At 42.4% G+C, this 19,477-nt stretch overlaps 1 protein-coding gene across 4 annotated transcripts in view; it reads left to right on the top strand.

Moving 5' to 3' along the window:
- The window catches only part of WBP4 (WW domain binding protein 4), a 36,573-nt gene that overhangs the window by 9,309 nt on the left and 7,787 nt on the right, over nucleotides 1–19,477 (top strand). For all 4 annotated transcript variants that reach the window (XM_020804269.3, XM_078390725.1, XM_078390723.1 and 1 more), the window contains 2 exons: nucleotides 1,922–1,988; nucleotides 18,400–18,569. In XM_020804269.3, the coding sequence (XP_020659928.3) occupies nucleotides 1,922–1,988; nucleotides 18,400–18,569 (237 nt within the window). The remainder of the gene's footprint in view (nucleotides 1–1,921; nucleotides 1,989–18,399; nucleotides 18,570–19,477) is intronic.

Genomic DNA, 19,477 nt, shown 5'->3' with positions numbered 1-19,477 from the left:
CTATAACATATTCCTTTTAACAGTTTCCAGAAAAGTAGCCATTTTAGTTTGTCTCAGCATATTGGCAAAATAAAAGAGAGAAAAAAGAAAGAAAAGGCAAATTATAGTGATACTTTAAGGCAGATTTAAATAAACAGACTTGTTTCAGTGTGAACTTTTTATGAATCAGCATCTACTTCTGTCACTTTGTGTGTTTTCTGTGTCCTCACCTGGTTATCAATCCTATCACCGTGGGGACATGTATAAATACGAGAGGAAATAGTATTTGCAGTTCTTGTGTCTGAAGAAATATTTTGTTCTACATAAGTTCACATCGAAATAAATCTACAGTGGTGCCTCACACAACGATGTTAATTGGTTCCAAAAAAATCAATGTTGTGTGAAACATCGTTCTGTGAAACACCATTTCCCATAGGAATGCATTGAAAACCGGTTAATCCGTTCCAATTGGAACGGATGGCCATCGCTGAGTGAAAATCCCCATAGGAAACATCGCTGTGTGAAACAATGTTTCCTTCATTGGAATGTATTGAAGCCGACTCAATACATTTCAATGGCTTTGCGAAGTCCGTTTTTGCTCCTGTAAAAGTGTCTTACAATGTTTGGAAGCTGTTTTAAATGATTGCAATGGTTAGCCCACCTCCTGAAACCTATGCAAACTGATTTTGGTGTTGTTCTGACACTTTGTTAATTTATGATGATTTTTTGTTTTCTCCATTGGAAACCATTAGACAGACCATCCAATGGTTTCCAATGGAGAAAATTCAAAAAATCATCATAAATTAACGAAGTGTCAGAACAACACCAAAATCAGTTTGCATAGGTTTCAGGAGGTGGGCTAACCATTGCAAGCATTTAAAACGGCTTCCAAACATTGTAAGACACTTTTACAGGAGCGAAAAGGGAGATCGTTGTGTGAAAATCCCCCATAGGAAACATCGCTGTGTGAGGCGGCAAATTTAATAGAAAAAGGCATCGTTGTGTGAATTCATCGTTGTGTGAGGCACCCGTTGTGCGAGGCACCACTGTATTAGTCTTTTAAAATGCCACAATATTTTGCCTCTTACTCTTTTTCTTAGTCCATTTTCCACATTAATTTCGGCAACATTCTTTTAACTGTGTGAATCATAATTTTACAAGAATTGTTAATCATTGAACACTTTTGCCTTAAGTGGGAAAATGTTTTTCTTAGCAATATTGTTAATATCTTAGGTTAAAGGTTTTTGATCATCCCCATTGTATCACATAGTTACTCATGTCCAGATGAACTGTTTTATGTATTATTTGTTAGTTACATTTCATATATCTTTCACTACACAAGTTTAAGGTAGTGTTAATGTACCTCTCCTCTTCCCCACTTTAATTTCACAACAAGGCAGAGCGGTGGGTCAGGTAGGCAGGGAGAGAAATAGTGGCGGGTCCAAGTTCAACTAGTACAAGAGCAGATCCCCTGCCAGTATAAACCTAATATTGTTAGTGTGGGTAGAGTAAGGACTAGAGATACCAGATTGGTGAGGCTAATGGCAAATGCCAGTAAAATGTCATATACCAGTTTAGGAGCATGTGGAAATCAATGGATTAATTTACAAGCTTTGTGGAGAAGCTGAAAATATGACTTGATTATCTAGGATTTATTGCTGAATCTACACTATAGTTGACCTATTCAAGCTTATTTAAGGGCCCTAAACTTATTGTTTTTATTTATTTTATCCATTTTATGTGAATATGGTCAGGTTTGTCTTAACAGCACTTTAAGGTTACATATGTAATTCCACACAAACTTGTTCTTATTCCATATCTTTTGAGTTAGATAAAGTCACTTTGTTTTCATTGGTAGGTAAATTGTAGTCTTGCTTGGTTACATCCACAAGGGACATTTTGGTTAATATTTATTATTTTGGCTTTCTTGTGCATTTGTCAGACAGCACAATGGATGGAAGGACAAAGTGAAGATGGTCACACCTATTACTACAATATGGAAACCGGAGGTACGTTGCAAATATTTCTTTTACTGTAACAACATTTCCTACACAGAAACCATTCCTCAGTATGCAGTGTCATTAACCATGATGTGTATTTTCCTACATATGTGTGTGAGAAGCTTTCATTAGCTTAGTGTGTGCAAGACGTTTTCATTTTTTTAAAATTTATTTCTATTTAAAAAAAACCAAAAAACATATATAACAACAAAAATACAAAAAAATTACAAATAATAGTGCTTATTATGGAGAGGGGCGGAGCGACGAGCAGCGAGAACAGGGGAAATTCCAGGGCTCTGGATTCCCCTGGATTTATTCCAAGTCAAAGGACACCCCCCCCCCAGGAGACAGGGGGCAAGTTCCCAAAGGAGAGTGAGACCTGCTGCAAATGGGGGCTTTGGAAACACCGAATTTCAGATGGCAATCTGTCTTTTGGAAGAGTTTCCCTTCCCACATGCAACTGTCTCGTGAAGTCGCCATGATGGTGAGTTAGCTGCTCGGAGAGGGGAGGTAGAAGATTTATTATCTGACTGCAGGAACAGAGATTAATGATCTGATAAGCTACAGCAAGTAAAAGATCAGATCTGCTCTTTGAAAGCTGACGAGAAGGAAGATCTCAAGCGGCATAACTTTGTTAATGCCTATAACGTTGGAATTTTTCTTACTGCGTCACATCTCGGAAACAAAACCAACTGTTCTTTTTCTCTCTTAACCCTTCCTCCCAGAGAAACTGGTTTTTTCATAAATCCATAAAGTCAGGACTTAAGAACTCTAAATAACTCTGCATAATTTAACCTGTGTGACTCTGCATCTAGCTACAAAGTGGATTATAAATCAGATAACATCCTCGTAAGACTTTAAGTGCGGACTAGCTAATAAATCATGAGGGAAATATGAGTAATTAATCTGCTGACTGCTATAGCCATGGATGGAGGGGGAGACCCATTATTGCAACTCACAATGGATTATTTTAAGGGACTTCTTCAAGAATATCAGTTGAATATAATAAATCATTTCAAGGCTCAACTCACGGAGGTGAGAACAGACTTGAAGATGACATTTCTTGCTCTGCATGAAAAGATAGAAAATAAAGGCAAACAGCTTAAATAAACCACGGAGTTTAATGAACTGTCAGAGAGAGATTGCTTCAAAGCCGTACAGACAAACCATTGAACTTAATCAACAACTGCTGTGGCCAAAGAGACAGAGGAAGCTTCAAAAGTTGGACAAGATGCCTAAAAAAGATGAAAGGGGGGGCTGGGAAGGGAGAAAGTATCTTAAGATTGTTCCGAAAGGAAAGAATGTAAAGGGGGAGAAATGGGCAAATTTGAGGGCAGAAATTGACCATCAGAGATCACACAGATCTATGTTGCTCCAAAACCAAAACACTGACTATATGGGGATGAATTTAGTCAACCGTATAGAAAATGTCTTAAAGAAATATTATAGATGGCATTTCAAAACTGGAGGGAAAATGAAAAAAGGAGGCAAGAGCCCAATTCTGGTTTGATAACACTGGAGCTGAACATATAAAGTAACATGACTAATATACTATAAGCAAATTCGGCCCAAGATGAAATTTAATGTTAGACAAGCACATGTAATCCATGAATTTTAGAAATGATGATGAATAATAATAGTGGATGCTTTGTTTGTGAGGCACATATATTGAGACATCAAATATATGTGATTATAATAGTGACAATGTTGACAAGATTAGAGAGGCCAATCTTGGTTTGATAACACTGGAGCTGATAAATAAAAATGAAAAGGGAGGAAATTATTTGCCGAATAAATAATAGAAATCATTGGTTCGAGAGATATATAATTAACATATAAAGTAATATTACTAATATACTATAAGCAAATCTGGCCAGATATGAAATTTAATGCTAGACAAGCACATGTAGTTCATGAACTTTAGAAATGATGATGAATAATAATATTGAATGCTTTTTTTGTGAGGCATGTATATTGAAATATCAAATATGTGTGAATTATCAGAGTGATTAAGTTGACAAGATTAGACATATATTTTTTTGTCTATAAGAATGGAGATCTTTGATGAATGAACGGGCCTATGTGAATACTATGGGTGAATAGGTAATCTTACAGAGTATATGAGAAATGTTTATGATGAGATTTAGATAGATGGAAATGCAGATGAGAGAATTTATAAAATTTATTATAATCTTAGGACGTTAGATACTTAATTAGACATAAAATAGGGATGTGAAATATAACATGTGTAGATGCACATGGATATACTATTCCTGTAATCAGAAATTATATAATAGATAAGCTGGTATAGGAAATTTATTTATTTATTTATTTATTTATTTATTTGATTTATACCTCGCCCATCTGGCCTAAAAGACCACTCTAGGCAGCTTCCAGTATAATATAAATAATAAAATAATGCAATAATTACATAAACCATACTATAACATACACAAAACAAAAATAGAGTAGAAAATAAATAAAGGGAGAATAAACAGAAAAGTCAGGTATTAGCTGGAGGGAAGGCCTGAATGTATAGCCATGTTTTTAATTGAATTTTAAAAGTGCCCAGAGTGGGGGCCACGCGAATCTCAGGAGGGAGATTGTTCCAGAGGCGAGGAGCCACCGCCAAGAAGGCCCAGTTTCGTGTCTTTTCCTTCCGGACCTCTCTCAGCGTCAGGCTCCTCAGCCTCACCTCCTGGCTCGCACGGGTGATTGGGGTAGATCTTGGTGGGAGCAGGTGTTCCGCCAAATATCAAGGTCCTAAACTGTTTAGGGCCTTATAAGTGAGCATTAGAACTTTGAAGTTGATGCGGAAATGAATGGGCAGCCAGTGCAGCATGGCCAGCCAAGGGGAAATAGGCTGGTATTTTCTCACTCCACTGAGGAGTCTGGCCGCCGCATTCGGCACCACTTGAAGTTTCCGCATCAGCCTCAAAGGCAGCCCCACGTAGAGCGCGTTACAGTGGTCTAATCTTGAGATTACGAGCTCATGCACCAAGGTAGTGAGTGCCCCCATGTCGAGATAGGGCCGCAGCCGGGCAATCCGCCATAGGTGGAAAAAGGTGGTGCGGACTACTGATGCCACCTGTGTTTCCATGGTGAACATCGGGTCCAGATGTATCCCCAGGCTGCGGACCCTGCTCTTCGCGGCCAGGGTCACCCCCCCAAATGTGAGAGTCACCCATGCCGCCAGCCACAGGGCCACCCACCCTCAGAACTTCCGTCTTGTCTGGATTCAGCCTCAGCTCATTTCCTTAAAAATCAATTCCCAAAATTTCTTAACCAGTTTACATTACCACCACATATGAAAATACGTACCAATTTCCTCATCATATTTCCAACATGCTTTGGGGTATGCTGGATTTATTATATTTAGTTTTACAGGAGTCAAATACCATATTAAACAGATTTTGAATTTTTTTTCCTTTATTCTTGTCAACATTAATCTTAAAACTCTCATCCTCCACATTTTTATCCAATCCTCTATTTCAATTTCTATTTTTAAATCGTTTTCCCAAATTAATTTCAAAATTCTGTTCCCCATTCTTTTTCCTCTTTTTCCAAAATTATATTATATATTTTACTTATTATTCCTTTCAAAATTATATCTTGCATATCTTTATGTGATGACAGAAATTGTTCGTACTTGGTAAGTTCTCTACTTTTGCCATTAGTTTTCAACCACTCCTTTGTCCAGGTGTCTAACTGAATAAGATTATACTATGATAGTTTATTAGTTTGAAGTTTAGACATAATCAGTTCCTTCTATCTCATTTTGCTCATCCAGTCCTTCAATCTTGCAATCCTTTTATTCTTAAACAGTTCTACTAAACCAGGGGTGTTCAACCTTTCACCTTCCCCGGGCCACGTTAGAAGATGAAAATTTGGTTTGGGCTGCACATAAATTTGGTTTGGGCTGCATGAAGGGGGCAGCCCTAGCCATCCTCCGCAGCCCCGCTCCAAGCGCGCTTACCGGCAGCTGCGATCTCAGACAGCAGAGGCTTCCAGCTTCGACTCTGGTGGGTCCACCTATTGACAGAGATGGAGCAATGCAGTCATGCAGCCCCCCTCTCCCTTCCCCTCCTGCTCCTTCGTTCCTTCCCTCTCTCCCCCCCCCCCACCGTTGTGACATGCCCCAGCCACATTCTGGCAGCAAGCGCTGGCAGTGTAACTTGAAACTTTGGAATTTCTTTAAAAATAAAAAATTGCACTGGGCCGCATTATGAGCCGAGCTGGGCCGCATGCGGCCCACGGGCCGCAGGTTGGACAAGCCTGTACTAAACCCTTTAAATTTGTAGGAAAACTTTCTATCTCAGTCACTAATTTTAATGGTGAAGGTGAGGGACAAAACTTCTCTTTACAGTGGGGTCTTGACTTGAGAACTTAATCCGTATTGGAAGGCGGTTCTCAAGTCAAAAAGTCTGTAAGTCAAGTCTCCATTGACCTACAGTGCATTGAAAACCGATTAATCCTGTAACAGGCCGTTCTTCATCGTGGTCTTCTGTGAATGCACACAAAGGGTTAATACCAGCGCCAGCGTTGGGCCTCTCGGAACATTTTCTAGCTGCAAGAGAAAAGTAACAATGTTTAGGACTACCCCTACTGCGCACGCCCAGCCTAACCGTCCCTCAGTTCCATTTTTCCGCCTAGCGGTTTGGAGCCTCTCGTCTTAGCTGCGTTTATTGCGATCTATCTGATTTTTTGGCTTTTGACCTAAGCTTCGCTCACGGACTATCCTAGCGCTTTTTCCCTTCAACTTGACGACTCGGTGTATTTTTTTGGCTTTACTCGGACTGATTTCGGACTGCTCTGCCTTATCCTTGGACTTGTCGTTTCGGTTTGCTTACTGCCCTATGTCCCCTTCCGGGCCGTTCAGCAGGTGTGTGGTGTGCGACCGCAAGATTCCCCACCAGGACGGCCACGATACTTGCCTGTATTGTTTGGGGGAATCGCACAATCCCAAAACTTGCCCACACTGCAAAGCCTTCACTAAGGCCGCTCTCAAGGCTCGCCAACAGCGCCTTAAACTTCATCTGTGGGAGTCAACGTTGTCTTCCACGGCGCCCTCGGAAGGGGAAATGGCTTCCACTTCTCGAGCAGCTCCTGTTCAGTCGGTCGTCTCTAAAGTTTCCAAAATGTCGAAGAAATCCGCGTCGTCGAAATCGGCCGCTCCTGCTTCGAATCCCGAGCCTCCGGCTCCGAAAACTAAGCCGTCGAAGTCATCCAAAGCGAAGGCGGCCGCCCAGCTTAAAATGACATCCATTCGGCTTTCTCCGAGCTCGGGTTCCATTCCATCACCGATTCTCGAGGAGTTGTCGAGACGCTTCGAGGCCTCGTCCGAGGCACCCGCTCCTCCTCCGGTTCGACGTACCGAAGTCATACCACCATCGGGAATGTCTTCCCCGACGCCGAGCCAGTTAGTTGGTGTCACTACTGGTCTCGCTTCCGCCCCACATAGCCCTTTTCCTGCGGGCCAGGGGTCGCCTCCCGTGTCGATCTCGTCCGTGCACTCGGACTCGAGATCTCCTCGAGAGAAGGTACCTCGATCTCCTGTGCGTTCCAGGTCGAAATCTCCTCGAGGCAAACGTTCTCGCACGGAGAAGCATCGCTCCCCGAGTCGGTCCCCTTCATCCGGCCGCTCGAGGTCGAAGTCTCCTCGACGGAAACGGTCGAAGAAGAGACATCGAGCTTCCACTCAGTCCGACTCTTCCCATCGTTCGGACTCGAAATCCTCTAAGCGCAAACGCTCTAAGAAGAAGCGCCGCTCCCATCGACGTCGTAGCAAGCATCGACGTCGTTCCTCGTCTTCTTGCTCGGCGGATTCAGACCACGCTAAGCGTCGTAAGCGCCATCGACGTCGACGCGACCGTTCGAGGTCTTTTTCTTCGTCTTCGACCTCCGCCTCTCGAGACCGGTACCGCAAAAAGATCCGGTACATCTACTTGTCTTCTTCCTCGGAGTCGAACCGACCTCGACGTCGACGCCGAGCTATTCGAGCCGGAGAACGACCTCCCACGATACCCGTTGCCCCTCCACCGCAACCGGTTCCTTCCACCTCGGCGCCGACTGCGGTTCCAATTCGACTCCCGACAGCGCCGGTCGGCATCGAGAAACCCCCTCCAAAAAAGAAGAGGGATGTCTTCTCCTCTGAGCCAGATGAGGTGTCCACGGAGCAGTCTTCTGACTCCGATCAGGAACAACCCCCACCCATGCCACCGCAAGATTTACCCCCGGGTGATCTGGTGCTTTCGGATACAGGTGATACTCACGCCCCTTCTCCATCTGAGGATTTTTCTTCCTATTCTCAGATGATGTCCAGACTTGCCAAGACTCTAAAACTGGACCTGAATCTCCCTTCGCCTCCGGGTGAGGACTTGTTCTTCGGGGACATCAAGAAGGACAGTACCGCTCCCCCCAGTATAGCCTTTGTGCCTGTGGTTATGGAGGCCATTAAGGAGTTCTGGGCTCAGCCTGTGACTACACCTAATGTCCCTCGTTGCACGGAGCACTTTTACAAGATTCATGGGGCTGATACTCACTTTTTACTCAAGCACCCCATTCCAAACTCACTCATTGTTGAAACAAGCTGTTCAAGGCCGTCGGCCAAGGCCCACGTTACTCCAGTTGACAAGGAGGGTAAAAAGCTGGAAATCATCGGCAGAAAAATCTACTCCCTTGTCACCTTGCTACTGCGGATCATAAACTACCAGACTGTTCTAGGGGCCTATCACAAACAACTATGGCTCAAGCTTTTGCCAGGGCTAAAAATGATACCTGAAGACACCCGGCAAGCTTTCCTTAACTCATATGAGGAAGCTCAGACGGTATCCAAGTATGAACGTCTTTCCATCAGACATGCAGCAGAGGTCTCTGCCAGAGTTCTCATGTCTGCCATCTCTATCCGGCGCCACGCTTGGCTCCGTTCTGCAGACATAATGGAGGACGTCAAGTCAAAGGTTGAGAGCCTCGCCTTCGACGCTACCGGGCTGTTCAACGAAAAGACCGACTCCCATTTAGAGGACCTTCACAAGGCTAAGAGGACTGCCAAGTCCTATTCTGTTCAGACTCAATCTAGACAGCGACGCCCCCAATGGCGTAAATCTTATGGACAGTATCAATCCTCTCAACAGTACCGTCCTTACAAACACCTACCTCAGCAGCGCTCTGGCCAGTCCTCTTCTTCTGTCCAAGGCTATCAGGGATACCGGCCTCGTCCACCCCATCGTCGCCAACCCTTTAAGCCACCTGGCAGAAAACAAAAACAGTATCTTTGACTTTCGGCCCCCCGTTTTCACCCATTCACCGCCTACCACCCGTCTTCAACCGTTTCTTCACAACTGGTCTACCATCACAACCGACGCTTGGGCTCTAAAAATCATTCAGCACGGTTACCAGCTGGAGTTTATAAGATCTCCTCCGCTAGGTTTCATAAATCATTCTCCCTTCGACTCCTCGCTAGAGGAAGAAATATCATCTCTCTTGGAAAAAGATGCCATCTCTACAGTACCACCCCGCGACATACAATGCGGGTTTTACTCCCGCTACTTCGCTGTCTCAAAACGAGGAGGAGGCATAAGACCCATCCTCGATCTAAGACTCCTAAACACTTACCTGCGACCCAGACGTTTTCGGATGCTCACCTTAGAGTCCATCATGCACCTGCTGAAAAAGAACGACTGGTTCGTCCTCATAGATCTAAAGGACGCATACTTTCACGTCACTATCCACCCCGACCACCGCAAGTTTCTTCGGTTCATCTTTCAGGACACAATCTACGAATTCCAGGCCCTGCCATTCGGTCTGTCCACAGCTCCCCGGACCTTCACCAAGGTCATGGCCCCAGTGGCAGCTTACCTTCGTCTCAGGGGCATCCACGTTTACCCTTACCTGGACGATTGGCTCGTAGTCTCCACCTCACGAAGCCGATCTCTGAAGGACACAAAATTTATCCTGTATCTCCTTCACAATCTCGGTCTCACTGTCAACAAACAGAAGTCTCAGCTCATCCCCTCCAAAACAGTTCAGTACATAGGGGTCTGTTTGGACGCTGTAAAAGGTCGAGTCTTTCTCCCCCCAGAGAGGATACGCAAGATTCAACGAGCCATCAGGAAATTTCTTCCCCGTGCTCGGGTGACAGCCCATCACGCCCAACACCTTCTCGGCCTGATGTCTTCTACAACACCGGCGCTAGCTCACGCTCGCCTCAAACTCCGGTCGCTCCAATCATGGTTCCTCACCCTTTTCGACCCTATGGTGGACAGCCAGAGGAAGCGCCTTCGTGTCACCCCGGAGCTCACCAGACAGCTCCAGTGGTGGATGTACACACCCCATCTCACGGTTGGCCGGCCCTTTCGTCCACTCCGTCTCACCGTTCAGGTCACAACGGACGCCAGTCCGTCCGGCTGGGGGGCGCACTGCGGCCGTCACACCATTCACGCCCTCTGGACACCACAGGAAGCCATGTTCCACATCAATCACCTGGAACTGCTTGCAGTTATCAAGGCCTTCAGGTCCTTCCTTCCTCTGCTACGCGGCCGCGGAGTTCAGCTGGTGACGGACAACACTACCACAATGCACTATGTCAACAAGCAGGGAGGAACCCGCTCTCATTCACTCCTGTATCTCTCCATCCTCCTTTGGGAGTGGTGTTACCGTCATCATATCTACCCAGTGGCCATCCATGTAGCCACAGAGGACAACACAGTTGCGGACACTCTGAGCAGGCTTCAACATCAAACACACGAATGGGAGTTGAACCCTCTGGTCTTCCAGGACCTTTGCCGCCAATGGGGGACCCCAGTGCTGGACTTGTTCGCATCCCCTCACAACGCGAAATGCTCCCGGTACGCGTCCCGGACAGGTCTCGGTCGCCACTCGCTCGGCGACGCATTCATGATCCCATGGGACCAGGGTCTCTTGTACATATTTCCACCGATTCCGTTGATACAGAGGTCCCTGATCAAACTCCAACGTTCAATGACTCCGGCCATTTTCATTGCACCTTTTTGGCCTCGCCAAGTGTGGTTCCCCACTCTAGTCAGCATGGCTGTGGACTCAGTAACCCTTCCGTTGTGGCCGGACCTGCTGACCCAGGAAGCAGGCAAAGTCCTTCACCCCGACCTCGACACGCTCCATCTGACGGCGTGGAGGATCGTCCAGAAATTCAAGAGGTCTTGACCAACGCCATCAAGCCCTCCACGTCTCGCTTGTATGCCTACAAGTGGAAAAGCTTTCTGAAATTTGCCCAGCAGAGGGATCTCGCCTCCTCCCCTGTGTCTCTTTCTACGCTTCTGCAGTATCTCCGTTACCTGTTCGATTTCCACCTGTCTATCTCTACTATCAAGGTGTACCTTGCTGCGGTTGTCTTCTTCCAGCCCAGAGCTTCTCCCTCTTCCCGCTTTTTCTCCCATCCTACCGTCAGGATGTTTTTGAGGGGTCTCTCTAACCTCCAACCTCCCGTTCGTCCTCCACTCCCTCAGTGGTCCCTACACTTGGTTCTGCATGCCCTATCCAGACCCCCATTTGAACCCATGGCTACCTGTGACCTTAAGATGCTTTCTTTAAAAACGCTATTCCTAGTGGCTATCACCTCTGCCCGTCGAGCTAGCGAGTTGGCAGCTCTCCGTCATGACCAACCTTTTCTTCAATTCTTTAAGGACAAGGTTATGCTTTACCTCGACGTGTCTTTTCTTCCGAAGGTGGTCTCCGACTTCCACGTCAATCAGCCACTTATTCTGCCAACTTTGTTTCCGTCTCCGACTACTGACGTTGAACGCATGCTCCACATGCTTGATGTTCAACGGTCCTTAGCTTTTTATGTGTCCAGGACCAAGGACTTTCGCCTGGCCAACAGACTCTTTCTTTGTTACTTTGGCCCAAAGAAGGGCTGCCCGGCCTCGCCGTCCACGCTCTCTCGGTGGCTCGTATCTACCATCGCCCTCGCCTACGAGCTCAACCACAGAGATCCTCCAGAGGGACTTAAAGCCCATTCCACCCGGGCTGTTGCCTCATCGACTGCCTTACTCCGTGGCGTTGACCTGCCCGACATCTGCCGGTCCGCTACATGGTCCAATGCCTCTACCTTCATAACCCACTACAGATTGGACGTGAGGGCTAAAGAGGAGACCAGATTCGGGAGGGCAGTGCTAGCATCGGCTCTTCAGTGACAGCCCACCATCCGGTTAGTAAGCGTGCTAATCACCCTTTGTGTGCATTCACAGAAGACCACGATGAAGAAAGAAAGGTTACTTACCTGTAACGATGGTTCTTCAAGTGGTCATTCTGTGAATTCACACAATCCCGCCCGGCCTCCCCTCTGTCTGTCTGTCACTGGCATCTCTATGACTCGAGGGCCTATGTCGGACAAATGGAACTGAGGGACGGTTAGGCTGGGCGTGCGCAGTAGGGGTAGTCCTAAACATTGTTACTTTTCTCTTGCAGCTAGAAAATGTTCCGAGAGGCCCAACGCTGGCGCTGGTATTAACCCTTTGTGTGAATTCACAGAATGACCACTTGAAGAACCATCGTTACAGGTAAGTAACCTTTCTTTTTTGTTCCATTTTGGTTTTTTTCTGGTCTCTAATGTGGTGGCGCTGTGGGCTAAACCGCAGAAGCCTGTGCTGCAGGGTCAGAAGATCCGGCAGTCGTAAGATCGAATCCACGCAACGGAATGAGCACCCGTCGCCTGTCCCAGCTCCCGCTAACCTAGCGGTTCGAAAGCATGCAAATGCGAGTAGATAAATAGGGACCACCTCGGTGGGAAGGTAAACAGCGTTCCGTGTCTAAATCACACTGGCCATGTGACCACGGAAAGATTGTCTTCGGACAAAACGCTGGCTCTATGGCTTGAAGAGTGGGATGAGCGCCGCCCCCTAGAGTCGGACACGACCGGACAAAAATTGTCAAGGGGAACCTTTACCTTTACCTTTAAGTCAATTCTCAGGCTGCAAGTCAAACCTAAATTTTGCGGCCAGAGAAGTCTGTAACTCAAAAAGTCTGTAAGTCAAGCCGTCTGTAAATCAAGGGTCCACTGTATATTTATTCCATATATTTAACATATTTCTTAAAAAGGGGTTTTTCATCTGATTTATTAAACTTCTCTTTACAACATTAAACAAGTATCCTTCGGCATTCCCATTTATTTCTGAAGATTACATCTCCCACCAAATTAATTTTTCTTTATTGTCTATAATATCTCCAATAACTCTTAATTGGTTTGCTATATAATAATTTTTAACATTAGGCATACCTAAATCTCCTTTTTGGGGGGCCTTATACCAATATCTTTTATTCTAGATTTTTTTACCTTGATTACAAAATCCATTAATTAATACCTGCCAATACTTAAAATCCTCTTCTTCTGATTGTATTGGGAGCATCCTAAATAAGAAAATAATCTTTGGTAATATTTTCATTTTAATTATAGCAATTCTCCCAAACCATGATAGTTTCAGTTTAGAATACTCTTGCAGTTTATCTTTAATTTCATTTTTTAATTTATTAAAAATTTTCTCCTTTAATTTTTGAGTTGTTCTAACTATGTTTATACCTAAATATTGGATATGATTACACATTTTAACACTATATTTATTCACAGCATTTCTTGTTCCTGTATATTATAATTAAGCATCATTTGTGATTTTTGCCAATTAATCATTAATCCTGTTATTTCCCCAAATTTTTCTAAATAGTTTTTGATGTTTTCCATACTCTCTAGTAGTTTTTTAATAATCAATAATAAATCATCAGCAAAGAAATTAATTTTAATTATATCATTTTTACCTGTTCCTTCGATTGATTTATCATTTCTTATTGTGTTAGCTAACAATTCTATAACCATACAAAACAATATTGGTGGAAGTGGACAGCCTTGTCTTGTACCTCGGCCTAGAAAAATCTTTTCCATTAAATCATCATTAACTATTCCTTCTGAAGTAGTATCTGAGTATAATTGATCTATAACTCCTGTAAACTTTTTACCAAATCCCCAAACTCTTATAAGAAGTTTTAGTGTTGGCCATTCAACACAATCAAAAGCTTTAAATATGTCCAATGATAAAATCATTGCTTTTATTTTTTATTTTTCTATTTCATATATAATGTTTAAAACTCATCTAGTTAAATTATCCATTTGTCTCTCCTTAATAAAACCACATTGGTCTTCGTTAATATAATTTGCTATGAATCTATTTAATCTATTTGCCAATATAGCTGTAAATATTTTAGCATCTTGGTTTATTAAAGATATGGGTCTATAGGATCCTGGATCTGTTTAATCCTTATTGGGTTTTAAAATAAGAATCATTAATGAATGCTTCCATGAAGCAGGTATTGTCTCTCCTTCCATTATCTTATTATAAAACATTTTTAACTTAGGTATCAAAATGGAACTAAAGTGTTTATAATATTCTGGACCCAATCCATCAGGGCCTGGTGTTTTACCATTTCACGTTTAAAGTTGCAAGTCTTATTTTTCTACCCATGTGAATTCAAAAGTTCTTTCCAATGGGTCCTGTGTGTAACCTTTCCTCCCACCAAACTACCAAAAATGGACTGAAACATAAAATAAACATAACAACACCCAATAATTGTTCTTTACCAATCTTGTGAACATATATATTAACATCCTCTCCACCATAGTCCCACGCCATGATCAATGGCATGAGCAAAAGGTGGGGGGAGATGCCACCATCGTCCAGCGGAACCACAAATGGAGCCTCACCTCTGATCTTTTCATTTGACTTTTGCATTTCTACTTAATATTTAGTACTAAAATAGTAATAAAGTAAGAATACCCTTCTCCGTCCGCCTTCCCCTTTATTATAGTCATTTTAAAAAAAATAAATAAAATTTAAGATTGAGTTTTTAGTAATTTTAATTTTGTTATCATTTCTACTATCTAAATTTAGTATATTTAATGTGATCATATGAGTATGATTTATACAAGAAAAAGAAAGAAGAAAGTAAAGAGCAAGAATAAAGTAATATTCATTAAGGTTGATTAGAAAACAACAGAAACAAACAACATCAAAAGGGGGGAAAGGGGGGAGGAGAGAAACACACACACACACACATATGTATAACATAGAAATTTTATATATATATAATATATATATAAATAACATAGAAATAACAGAAATGTTATTAGGAGAAAGATAAAGGAAAAAAGTAAAAAAGAAGAAAAAACTGGTCCATCTTCTTCCACGCATATAATTATTTCTGGTTCAGCCTTCTAGTTCTTTGCTTGTAGTTGGAGTTAACTCCTGACTTTGTCCTTCCTGCCAAATTTTCCAAGCTTTTAACAAATCTATACCTTCCTCGCAAGAGTAGATTTTAAACAGAATCTTGACCTTCCAGATTTTCAAAAAAATTGAATAACCCCACAGATATCTGATGTTATTTTTCTTCAAAATTGTAACTGGCTTCATAGATCCTCTCCATTTCACAGATTCATTATATAGATCCTGGAAAATCTGTATCTTTCTGTCCCGATAAACCAGTTGGTCTTGTTTTTGTTTAATTACTTTCATAAATTGTTCTTTCTTTGTGTAATTCAAAAACTTCACCACCACTGGTCTAATTCTGAGACTTTTTGGGTTACCCAGGAAATATGCCCTTTCTATATCTGTTTCAGTCAGATGTTGCATGTCTATTATGGAGTTAATCCAAACTATAACCTCTTTTCTGAGATCTTGTCCATGTTGCACTTGGAAATTCATTATTTTAATATTAGACCTTCTGAGGTTATCTTCCATGTATATCAGCTTTTTATCAGTTTCACAAATTTGTTGATCGATAGACACTATTTTTTCTTTATTTGTTTGAATTGTCTCTCCAAGGTCTCTAATTTTACTTTTGACGTCTTTAAGCTCCTGTGAAACCCCTGAAATTTGATCTTTATTAATATTCATTTCGATGGACTTCGATCTTTGCTCTGTTTTGTCAAAGCCTCTAACATTTTACAGGATAAATCTTTTATGAGCTTCGTAATCTCGTCCATCCTATCTTCTTCAGTTGGTAGGGTCATCAGTCTTTCCAAACTGTGATCTGAAGGGGCTTTGACAGATTTATCCCTCCTCCTCGACATAGAGAGATCTAATTAAGAATAATTATTGTTGTTTCAGGCTTTCATTAGGAGCAGGGCAATTGGAAAACTCCAGAAGCTTACCGGACCCAAAAGTGAAAGTAATTCCCGGTTTTAAAACAACACAGTCCTTAAAGAATTTAATTAGCTATACACTTTCCTTATCCTTCCCTTTGATGATTTATGTAACAAAACCAGTCTTCTAAAAGAAAAAATGCATTTTAATAGCTTTTTACCTTGCTGGGCGATACGGAGGTTTGCTCCTAGCTGGTCATTCCCCCAAGCGGAAGTGACGTCTCCGCAAGACGTTTTCATTAGCTTACTCTTTCAGCATTTCATGCAGCAAGATACAAGTGTCCTCCAGTCATTGTAATATGCTCTTATATTGTCTGCTATTTTCTGTAAAGAGAATCTTTTCTGTGTAGGAATTGTGTCATTTTTGGTTCATTACAAAATATGTACAGATATGCCACTTCTCTGCTTAGTATGGTATTTGGACTACTGTTACAACAAATAGCTCTTTTTAGGGTTTGCAGACTTGAGTGCTCCACTTGGAGGTTCCCCGGATTCTTTCAGATGGTGTTCCTTGTTCATCCCTTGGTCCTGACTTCGGTCTTTATTCTTTGACTTCTTCCCAAGCATAGTTCCTAGTTTCTTGTTGCCAATCCCAGGTTCATTTCAAAGCAAGTATGCTGCTTATATACCACCCCGTAGTGCTTAAATCACTCTTTGGGCAGTACAATTTAATTATACAGTGGTGCCTTGACTTACGACCATAATCCGTTCCAGAAGATGATCATAAGTCGAAATGGTTGTAAGTCGAAGCAGCATTTCCCATTGAAATGCATTGAAACCTGATTAATCCATTCCAGCTGTTTTTTGGTTGTATCTATAGGTGCCGGTTGTAAGTCGAGGTATTCATTCCCATAGGAACTAATGCACTAGGGGGAGAATTTTTCTTCTTTTAAACTAAGATAACTTAGGTTTAAAAAAGGGCAGGAAAGGAGGGCAGAAGGTAACAATGGGGAAAAGAGGAAAGAAAGAAGGTCATCACTGTGGCACACAGACCCCTCAGACAAAGGTTTGTGCTGTTAAGCACAAAAAGAGAGGAGAGAGGAGACAATGGGGGGAGAGTGTGGAGTCCAAAACACCCTTTAAACCAAACGCTTTTTAAACCAAATACATTTAAAACCAAACACATTTTAAACCCACCCACCAACACCATTTTATGCCAAGCCAGCCACCACAGCAGCCCCTCACAGAAAATGTTCTGATTTTAAAACAGAAAGATTTTGGAGTCACATTTTAAACCCACACATTCTAAAACAAAAGAGAGATCACAGTACACAAGCCCTAGGAGCCACAGAATGCAAAAATAAATGAATACATTTTACATTTTAAAATTACAGTCTAATTTTCACATTTAATTTTAATTTAATATTACAGTCTAATTTTGACATTTTAAATCCACACTGCAAGATCCATCAGAGCACAGAAACATAACCCCCCCACCTAGCCCAAATCCAAGCTGCAAAAACCCAATACAGTAAATACAGTGTACTCACCCAGAACAGGCAGTCTCTGTTTTAAAAAAGAAAGTCAAAAATCCAAAAAGCAAAATTTTTTAAAAAGCCAAAAAATAAAATACTGTACAGTACCAGGCAGTACAGTACCAGGCAGTCTGAAGTCTCTCTCCGTATCCACACACTAACCGCTGGGCAAATGAGGTACAGACAAGCAGTCTCTTCGCTTTCCAACGGTTAACTGACAGCAGTTCAAATTTCCCGCTTTCCCCGCCTTCCCTGCGTTTTTTTTTCTTTTTCTGGTTGCAAGTTGAAGCTAAATTTTGCGACCGGAGCTGTTCGTAAGTCGAATTGGTCATAAGTAGGGATGGTCATAAGTTGAGGCACCACTGTACAGGCTACATATTGCACACGTGCCCCACGTGAGCTGGGTGCTCTGTTTACCGTGGAATGATAGAAGGTTGAGTCAGCCTTCATCCAGCTACCTAAGCCTGTTAAGATCAAATTAAGGTTGTGAGCAGAGTCTTGACTGCAGTACTGCAGTTTAACCACTGTACCATAAGGCTCGTATTTTAGGCAACTGTCTTGAGTTCAGAATGCAGTAGATTGAATTTCTCCACAGAAGGAAAACTCCTGTCACATAAAGGAAATGTTTGGATCCAACGGATAACGTTCAATATATTTGCCTAATATTTTTGGCTTAATACAATATTGTTTACCACATTTGTATATATGGACTGCTCCTCTGTTTCTTCAGATTTACATTGTAGTAACTTCCAAGCAGTACATAAATAATAGTTGTCTGTTCCAGTATCAACTTGGGAAAAACCTGATGATTTTGAGTCTCACACAAACGAGATTGGGAAGAATAGAAGAAGTCATGCTGAAGAGAACCCAGAAACTGATTCAAAACAAGCTGAATCAGATAGTAAAAAGGAGGGCAGTGAAAATGAGTTACAAAAGACAAAAAGAAACTTCCAGGTAATTCATGTCCTCTTCCATCTAGTTTTATTAAGGTAGTTGAGTGTAAAATCTTTTGTCAGTACAGATTTATATTTAAGTTTTGAGAGAAGTTTAGTGTAAAAAACAGCAGCTTTGAGACTTCAAATGTCAAACAGTTGTTGGCAGAACATCTGTGGACTTCTATTAAGATGTAAGTCAGTTGGAGCCCCATGCTTTGGTTAGTTAAATAGGCCACATATGGTTGGGATTTAGAGTAAACTTTCAGGTACTCACTAGCCGTTGACCTTGCCTGAATTAAAGTTCAGTACTTGTTTTAGAGATACTTCACTTTAGCTTTACCAGTGTCGGTACCTGCTGCAGAATCTGCTTTCTGGATGAAAACTAAATATTTAGGCAGGAGGTAATTGAACATAGTAACTAATTGAAAACTCATTCTTAGAGGTAGGTGAAAAAATATTCCAGAGACTTCCAATGAAAAAGTACCTGAAGTGAAATTCCCTTCAGGTGGGAGAAGGGAACACATGCCTAACCCTGGTGCAGCCAAGGAGGCCCACCTACTTTCCCTCAAAAAACAGCTCATTCTGAACTGCTGAGGGAAAATATATACCAATAGATATACATATGAGAAAGGTTTGTGTGCAGAGGATTGAGTATCTGCATGGACCAGGATGGCAGCCAGCACCACATGTGGCTTTTGGGACTAGGAAGATTGTTCACTCCTGATATAGCCCAATTCCATGGCGCGTACGATGCGCCTAAATTCCTCTGTTTCAATAGGCTTAGATGCTCCAATTGTGCTTCACATGTATCTGTCAGTCTTTTAGTAAATGCTTGTATTTAAAAGAGTCTGTTGCGAGAAACCACCTACATTTTTATTTGTTTGCTTCTTTGTTTGCCCCCTTCTTCCTTATAAGATCCATGGTGAC

This window comes from Pogona vitticeps, chromosome 3 (genome assembly GCF_051106095.1).
Source record: "Pogona vitticeps strain Pit_001003342236 chromosome 3, PviZW2.1, whole genome shotgun sequence".
Classification (NCBI taxonomy): Eukaryota; Metazoa; Chordata; class Lepidosauria; order Squamata; family Agamidae; genus Pogona; species Pogona vitticeps.
This window is presented reverse-complemented; position numbering and strand designations above follow the sequence as displayed.